We start from the raw sequence: 9,179 nt of genomic DNA, 5'->3' as shown, positions 1-9,179 counted from the left end.
CAGGAATGTTGGAAGATGGGTTGTATATGGGAGTTGCCTGGGGAAGATCTTAGTTCAAAAGACTAATGGGGCTCAGAGCTTAAGAGAGGCACCTCCTGTTGCAGTGAAAACAGAGTTGGGCTCTTCTGAGGGAGGCTACTAGGACCTGCTTGTATATGTTTGGTGGTTGAAACCCCATGGTGTACTGGAGAAGTCATGGTTAATAGGGAAAGCACGTACCTCACTGTGCTCTTGTCAGGCTTTTACAAGTGTCTGAGCCAAATATTGAGACTCCATCGAGGGTAAGTCAACTTAAAAAAAAAACACATTATTATGTTTAAAGATTTAATTGTTCTTTGATGTGAGAATCCAATAACCTAGATGTTTACCTTTACTTATAAAACCTTGGGCAAGTCATTTGACCTCCTAAGCCTGAATTTTATTTATTTATAAAATGTGCATGATAACATATACCTCACAAAATGTGAATGAGTTGAGTGAAGTAATGCATGCGAAAATATACCATAAATTAAGAATTACATATATATTAATTTTTATTTGTATGTATTTATTCTACAGAATGTTTACTGAACATTTGCTTTATGCTACACTTTGTGCTAAGACCTATGTGAAAGATTCAGGCATTAAAATCATATATATAAATGTAAGAAACCATACTTTCTATTGTGTACATATAAAACTCTTATAATGCTGACAGGAACCTGTGATAAAATAATGGTAAGGAAGGATGGTATCATTCTGCTGATTTTAAATATGCTGTATTGGAGGTAGAGATAGAAAAAAGGAGGTTATATTAAATATTAATATTAAGAAGAACCCTATGAAGTAGGTAATATTATTTCCTTTTTACTGATGAGGAATTTGAGACTCAGGAGTTTAAGTAACTTTGGCAGGGTTGTGCTAATAGCAGTTAGCAAGGGCTGGGTTAGAATCTTTTGATTCTAAAATTTTAACTTGTGCTTTCTGGGCTGCAAGGCCGCAGCAGAGCTAAGGTTAGGCACCACGGCCCCTGGTGAGTTTCTGGCCTCTGGGGCCTCACAGCCCTTGATGGGAGGCAGACTGGTGCTGGCAGGTTCCTGGAAGGCCTGGAGGCTCCATGTGTGAGCAGCTGGCCACAGGAAACAAACTTGACTTCACTATGTGCCTGCCTTGTGGTTACAAAACTGTGAATGGAAGGGAGTCCATTAGGGTGGCTAATGCAGTGTAGCCAGGAAGGCCTCATTTCCTCCCCCAGGGAGTGTAAATCTTTATTGGAGCTAGTGAGATACTCTGTGTTTGTGAGCGAGTGCTTATTGGGAGTTATCCAGCTGAGAAGAGGAGAGCTATTGTCTGTCATATGTAAGAAGATTAGCATATTAGTGCTGGAAATCTTCCAGTTACAGATCCAGCAATTAATTTTCAAGCCTATTTTTTAGAGGGAATGTGTGTAATAGAAAGAGTAGACTGGAAGAGGCTTTGAAGTCATATGAACCTGAAAGCATTGATTATGACCTTGGGCAACTTTCTTGTAAGTCTTAGTCTTCATTTTCTTCCCTGAAAATGCAGATAATGATTTTTGCTTGACAGGCTTGTTGTTAGGTTTTACAGAGACAATGTCAGTAGAGCACCTAACACAGCGCTGGCACAGAGTAGGCATTCAATAAACAGTAGTGGTGGGAGGGTGGTTTGTTTTTGCTGTCATCCCTGCTGATAACGTTGTCACTCTTGCTGCTCTGTGCCAATTATCCATCAAATGCAGTTGTGACAATGATTAGCATTTTCATTGTTGTCTTACTGTATTATTTACATTTCTTATGTATGAGTAACACATTGACCACTGTCTCATTTAGTTCTCAGAACAATCCTGCGAGGAGGGGATTCAGGGCTGGGATTATTATCCTCAGTATTGATAAAGGGACGGAGGCTCAGAGAGCTTGTGACTGGTCAAGGTTAGTAAGTGACAGACCCAGCCCCAGAGCTTAGGCCCCCAGAGTTCAAGTCCAGTTCTTTTTCTGTTATAGGAGTGCTATCTGCTGGCCTGAATAGGAGGGATCTGATTAGGTGAAGGGCATTTAGCCTAGCCCATAGTTAGTCAGTAGCTATTGAAAAGGATTCCTAGTGTCTTGCCACCCTGTCTGTTATCCACAGGCTGCCTCTTTTCTCCCTTGCTGCTGCCAGCAGTGACCTCTGTGAGGTTCACTAGCCCTGTCCCATCCTCCAGGGTGGCCTGAGGAACTGCAGAGGCTCCAGATCTTAGTATGTGTTGTAAGGGCTTACAGTCTTAATGTAATGTGTCTTTAGATCACTGTGTTCCTCTCCAGACATTAAAAAAAGCTGATCATCAGCTGTTATAGCAAGCTGCAGCCAGACCAGAAACCTAACCTGATAGGAGACTCCACTCCAAAGCAATTTTTTCTCACTTGGGGCAGGGAATGGAGGTGGTCAAAATGTTTTAAAAAATCATTTCTATTCTTACTGATGAACTGGCTCATGGGAGAAGATGGTCCATAGTTGACTGAAGAAATAATAGAATTTGGGGTTTTTCCATAAAAGTTGAATTATTCATCCTCTACACTTCTTGCTGATTCTGGAAAGACTAATTTTAGTTGTTCTGTTAGGTGTTCATGTTCTTGGCTGTTATTTCTAGGGAATAAACATTTAGGAAATAATTTAAAGTCTACTGCTATAGGATAGGGCAACCTATTGCTAATGCTCTTTGTGGTTTAAAAACAAAGTATTTATCAACCCACTCAATTCTGTCTTTTCCTCTTCATTTCTGAAAAGATTTGTTGAGCACCCACTGTGTGTCAGGCCCTGTGCTTGGCACCAGGGATTCTGAGCTTTCAAATGAGCTCTGAAGCTTCTTGAGAGACACACCCTAACTAATCATCATACAATTCAGTATGTGCTGAGTTCCACAAGAGAGGTATAAGTATAATATTATGGGGCTTTAAAGAAGGCAAAAAGCCTATCTGGTTTGGAGAATGAGGTTTCTTTTGGTCTGATGCAAAGTATAAGAAGGTTTGGAAGATATAAAAACAGTGGAGCAAGATGTTCTAAATGGAGAGAAGCTCAGATTGTAGTATATGAAGGAATACAGTGAGAAAGAAATAAGACAGGGGTCAGATCATAAGGACTTCGAATGTTGGACCAAGGAGCATCTCTAGGCAAACAGGAGCTATTTCTGCTTTGAACAGGGGAGAGAGTCACCAAATGTGTACTGTGGGGAAGATTAATCTGGTTGTGTGTGCAGAATAAATGGGCGTCACTTTTGAGATTCTAATCCTGACTTTGCTACTGAATGGCTGTGTAGGCAAGTCACATATCCTCTCTGGATCACAATTTCCTTATCTGTCAAAGGGGGTCAATAGTAATATTTAACTCATAACGTGTCTCAGAGGATTAAATGAAATACATTTGAGAATACCCTACATAGTACCCGACACATAAAAAAGGACACAAAAGTGCCTTGGAAACTAACGTGTTCCTTAAATTTGTATTATGTGAAAATTTGTTTATTTCTGTAGACAAAAAAACCTATCAATATCTTTTTCATACATAAACATTAAGGATCCCCTTTTTCTCTTCTTTCTTAACCTGGTCAACTCTGATTTATTTTTCCACAAGTTCAAAAACTCATCTCCCCTTTATGAAACCTCTGCATTGATAGTGTGAAAGAGTTCTTGGCCCAGTTTTATGTTCCTGTAACACTTTGTAGGGACTTTTGTTATAGCACACCTCTTTTATATTGTGATTTTTAAAAGTATTTTTCTAATATAAGTATTTTATTTAGCAGCAAGTTTGGTCTTCACACTTTGGTGCACATGAGAATTGCCTGGAGGGCTTATTAAAGTACAGAGTTTTTGAGGAAAAGGAAGTCTCTGTTTACTTGGGCTTGGATTAAGTAGAGATCTAAGAAGGTAGAGAGATGAATGGAAAGATCAGTTTTTAAATTCTTTCACTTCCTCATTTAAATTCTTCATAACTATGTCTTATCCTCATCTCCAGTGACACCAGTACCAGTGCCAAGTAATAAATGATCCTTATACTTAGCAAGTGAACTTTTCCATTAAATAGAAAGTTTGTGCAAAAAAAAAAAAAAGCAAAACAAAAAAAACAACCCACAGAACTTCTGATTCAGTAGGTTTATGTGGGGACTGAAAATTTTTATTTGTAGCACATTCCTAGATAATGTTGATGTTGCTGGTCTGGAGACCTCACACTGAGTACCACTGGTCTCCGGAGATGAACTGTGATTTCCTCAAGGGCTAAGACCATATCTTACTCATTTCTATCTCCTTAGTGTTTATGTCTGGTACTTAGTAGGTGCTCAGTAAATGCTGAGTGACTGGTTGTACACTGAATGTACTCTAATTTCAGGTGGCCATTAAGCAGATGAACCTTCAGCAGCAGCCGAAGAAAGAGCTGATTATTAATGAGATCCTGGTCATGAGGGAAAACAAGAACCCAAATATTGTGAACTACTTGGACAGGTATGGAGTGGTAGTCCTGTCAGAGAGATAGGGCCTTTGGGATGGATGGATGGTGGAGCTCTTAGGGGAGAAGGCAACACCAGCACTCAGAACTGCCTCCATTTAAGATTCGTCTATGATGCTTGGCTCTCTGCCAGTGACCCTGCATGTTGGTGGACACCTCTGATTGCTGTACAGTATTCTGGGTTAGGCTGAACCCTACCACTCTGTAGCTTCTCAAAGCTGGTCCTGATACTGTTTGTTCTACCCCAGGGAATGCCTTCAGCCCATCTGCCTGAGTCAAACATGTAGGTCTTTAAATCATTCTGCATCTCAAATCTTTCCTTATCCTGCTTACCCTGCTGAATAACTTCTAGTTTGTCTGCATTCTCTTAAAATGTGACACTCAGTAGTTTCGTCTGAGATTTCACCATTATGGAGACATTGAGACCCCTCCTTTGTTCTAAACACTACAGAACTTGATTTGATTTTTTTTTTTTTTTTTAAGAGTTCTGTTTCATTGTTGACCCCTGGTAAGTTTGTAGTCAATTCAAACCTCTGATACTTGTTTGTTGGAAGATTTTTAATCACAGTCTCGTGTTCAGTGCTTGTGATTGGTCTGTTTATATTTTCTGTTTCTTCCTGGTTCAGTCTTGGCAGGTTGTGCTTTTCTAACAATTTGTCCATTTCTTCCAGGTTGTCCATTTTATTGGCATATAGTTGTTTGTAATAATCTCTCATGATCCTTTGTATTTCTGCGTGTCAGTTGTTACTCCTCCTTTTTCATTTCTAATTCTATTGATTTGAGTCTTCTCCCTTTTTTTCTTGCTGAGTCTGGCTAATGGTTTATCAATTTTGTTTATCTTCTCAAAGAACCAGCTTTTAGTTTTATTGATCTTTGCTATTGGCTTCCTTCATTTCTTTTTCATTTATTTCTGATCTGATCTTTATGATTTCTTGCCTTCTGCTAAGTTTGGGGTTTTTTTGTTCTTCTTTCTCTAATTGCTTTAGGTGTAAGGTTAGGTTGTTTATTTGAGCTGTTTCTTGTTTCTTGAGGTAGGATTGTATTGCTATAAACTTCCCTCGTAGAACTGCTTTTGCTGCCTCCCCTCGGTTTTCAGTCATCGTGTTTTCATTGTCATTTGTGTCTAGGTAGTTTTTGATTTCCTCTTTGATTTCTTCAGTGATCTCTTGGTTATTTAGTAGTGTATTGTTTCGCTTCAAAGTGCTTGTATTTTTTACAGATTTTTTTCTGTAATTGGTCTCATAGCGTGGTCAGAAAAGATGCTTGATATGATTTCAATTTTCTTAAATTTACCAAGGCTTGATTTGTGACCCAAGATATGATCTATCCTGGAGAATGTTCCATGAGCACTTGAGAAAAATGTGTATTCTGTTGGTTTTGGATGGAGTGTCCTATAAATATCAATTAAGTCCATCTTGTTTAATGTATCATTTAAAGTGTGTGTTTCCTTATTTATTTTTATTTTGGATGATCTGTTCATTGGTGAAAGTGGGGTGTTAAAGTCCCCTACTATGATTGTGTTACTGTCAATTTCCCCTTTTATGGCTGTTAGCATTTGCCTTATATATTGAGGTGCCCCTATGTTGGGTGCATAAATATTTACAATTGCTGTGTCTTCTTCTTGGATTGATCCCTTGATCATTATGTAGTGTCCTTTTTTGTCTCTTGTAATAGTCTTCATTTTAAAGTCTATTTTGTCTGATATGAGAATTGCTACTCCAGCTTTCTTTTGATTTCCATTTGCATGGAATATCTTTTCCCATCCCCTCACTTTCAGTCTGTATGTGTCTCTAGGTATGAAGTCGGTCTCTTGTAGACAGCATATGTATGGGTCTTGTTTTTGTATCCGTTCAGCCAGCCTATGTCTTTTGGTTGGAGCATTAATCCATTTACATTTAAGGTAATTATCGATATGTGTGTTCCTATTACTATTTTAATTGTTTTCGGTTTGTTTTTGTAGGTCTTTTCCTTCTCTTGTGTTTCCTGCCTAGAGAAGTTCCTTTAGCATTTGTTGTAAAGCTGGTGTGGTGGTGCTGAATTCTCTTAGATTTTACTTGTCTGCAAAGGTTTTAATTTCTCCATCGAATCTGAATGAGATCCTTGCTGGATAGAGTAATCTTGGATGTAGGTTTTTCCCTTTCATCACTTTAAATATGTCCTGCCACTCCCTTCTGGCTTGCAGAGTTTGTGCTGAAAGATCAGCTGTTAACCTTATAGGAATTCCCTTGTCTGTTATTTGTTGTTTTTTCCTTGCTGCTTTTACTATTTTTTTTTTTTGCATTTAATTTTTGATAGTTTGATTAATATGTGTCTTGGCATGTTTCTCCTTGGATTTATCTTGTATGGGACTCTCTGTGCTTCCTGGACTTGATTGACTATTTCCTTTCCCATATTAGGGAAGTTTTCATTTATAATCTCTTCAAATATTTTCTCAGTCCCTTTCTTTTTCTCTTCATCTTCTGGGACCCCTATAATTCGAATGTTGGTGCGTTTAATGTTGTCCCAGAGGTCTCTGAGACTGTCCTCAATTCTTTTCATTATTTCCACTATTTTATCTTCCAGGTCACTTATCTGTTCTTCTGCCTCAGTTATTGTGCTATTGATTCCTTCTAGAGAATTTTTCATTTCATTTATTGTGTTGTTCATCATTGTTTGTTTGCTCTTTAGTTCTTCTAGGTCCTTGTTAAACGTTTCTTGTATTTTTTCCATTCTGTTTCCAAGATTTTGGATCATTTTTACTATCGTTACTCTGAATTCTTTTTCAGGTAGACTGCCTGTTTCCTCTTCATTTGTTTGGTTTCGTGGGCTTTTACCTTGCTCCTTCATCTGCTGTGTGTTTCTCTGTCTTCTCATTTTGCTTAACTTACTGTGTTTGAGGGTCTTCTTTTCACAGGCTGCAGGTTCGCAGTTCCTGTTGTTTTTGGTGTCTGCCCCCAGTGGGTATGTTTGGTTCATTGGGTTGTGTAGGCTTCCTGGTGGAAGAGACTGGTGCCTGTGTTCTGTGCATGAGGCTGGATCTTGTCTTTGTGGTGGGCAGGACCGCGTCCAGTGGTGTGTTTTGGGGTGTCTGTGACCTTATTATGATTTTAGGCAGCCTCTCTGCTAATGGGTAGGGTTGTGTACCTGTCTTCCTAGTTGTTTGGGATAGGGTATCCAGCACTGTAGCTTGCTGGTCGTTGAGTGGAGCTGTTAGCTTTGAGATGGAGATCTCTGGGAGAGCTTTCACCGTTTGTTATTACGTGGAGCTGGGAAGTCTCTGGTGGACCAGTGTCCTGAACTTGGCTCTTCCACATCAAAGGCATAGGCCTGGCACCTGGCCGGAGCACCAAGACCCTGTCAGCCACACAGCTCAGAAGAAAAGGGAGGAAAAAAAGAAAGAAAGAAAGAAAAAAATAAAATAAAGTTATTAAAATAAAAAATGTTTTAAAATTATTAAAAATAAAAAAATTAAAAAGTAATAAAAGAAAGAAAGAAGAGAGCAACCAAACCAAAAAACAAATCCACCAATGACTACAAGCGCTAAAAACTATACTAAAACAAAACATAACAAAAAAACGGACAGACAGAACCCTAGGACAAATGGTAAAAGCAAAGCTATACAGACAAAATCACACAAAGAAGCATACACATACACACTCACAGAAGGAGAAAAAGGAAAAAAAATGTATATGTTAAAAAAAAAAGAGGAAGGGAGCAACCAAATCAATAAACAAATCTACCAATGATAATAAACTCTAAATACAAACTAAGATAAACATGAGACCAGACACAAATTAGATGTAGAAAGCAAACCCCAAGTCTACAGTTGCTCCCAAAGTCCACCACCTCAGTTTTGGGATGATTCGTTGTCTATTCAGGTATTCCAGAGATGCAGGGTACATCAAGTTGATTGTGGAGATTTAATCTGCGGCTCTTGAGGCTGCTGGGAGAAATTTTGCTTTCTCTTCTTTGTTCGCACAGCTCCTGGGTTCAGCTTTGGATTTGGCCCTGCCTCTGCATGTATGTCACCTGAGGGCATCTGTTCCCACCCAGATAGGACAGGGATAAAGTAGCAGCTGATTAGGGGGCTCTGGCTCACTCAGGCCAGGGGTGGGGGGGGGAGGGAGGGGTACGGAATGCGGGGCTAGCCTGCCGTGGCAGAGGCCAGCATGACGTTGCCACAGCCTGAGGCGTGCCGTATGTTCTCCCAGGTAAGTTGTCCCTGGATCACGCCAGCCTGGCAGTGGCGGGCTGTATAGGCTCCTGGGAGGGGAGGTGTGGATAGTGACCTGTGCTTGCACATAGGCTTCTTGGTGGCTGCAGCACCAGCCTGGTGTCTGCACTGATAACTGTGGCTCACACCCATCTCCGGAGCTCATTTATGCTGTGCTCTGAATCCCTTCTTCTCACGCACCCAAAACAATGGTCTCTTGCCTCTTAGGCAGGTCCAGACTTTTTCCTGGACTCCCTCCCAGCTAGCTGTGGCATACTAGCCCCTTCAGGCTGTGTTCACACAGCCAACCCCAGTCCTCTCCCTGGGATCTGACCCCCGAAGCCCGAGCCTCAGCTCCCAGCCCCCACCCACCCTGGTGGGTGAGCAGACAAGCCTCTCAGACTGGTGAGTGCTGGTCGACACTGATACCCTGTGCAGGAATCTCTCCACTTTGCCCTCTGCACCCCTGTTGCTGTGCTCTCCTCTGTGGCTCCAAAGCTTCCCCCCCACC

The 9,179-nt window shown here is 40.4% G+C and overlaps 1 protein-coding gene across 1 annotated transcript in view; it reads left to right on the top strand.

Annotated features, from left to right (window-relative positions):
- PAK1 (p21 (RAC1) activated kinase 1) overlaps positions 1 to 9,179 on the top strand; it is a 59,293-nt gene that overhangs the window by 35,534 nt on the left and 14,580 nt on the right. The window contains exon 9 of the mRNA XM_007461715.1: positions 4,360 to 4,472. Coding sequence (XP_007461777.1) covers positions 4,360 to 4,472 — 113 coding nt within the window. The remainder of the gene's footprint in view (positions 1 to 4,359; positions 4,473 to 9,179) is intronic.

Source organism: Lipotes vexillifer, unplaced genomic scaffold, assembly GCF_000442215.2.
Source record: "Lipotes vexillifer unplaced genomic scaffold, Lipotes_vexillifer_v1.1 scaffold223, whole genome shotgun sequence".
Lineage (NCBI taxonomy): Eukaryota > Metazoa > Chordata > Mammalia > Artiodactyla > Lipotidae > Lipotes > Lipotes vexillifer.
Note: the sequence above shows the minus strand (reverse complement) of the source record. Positions and strands in the feature narration are given on the sequence as shown.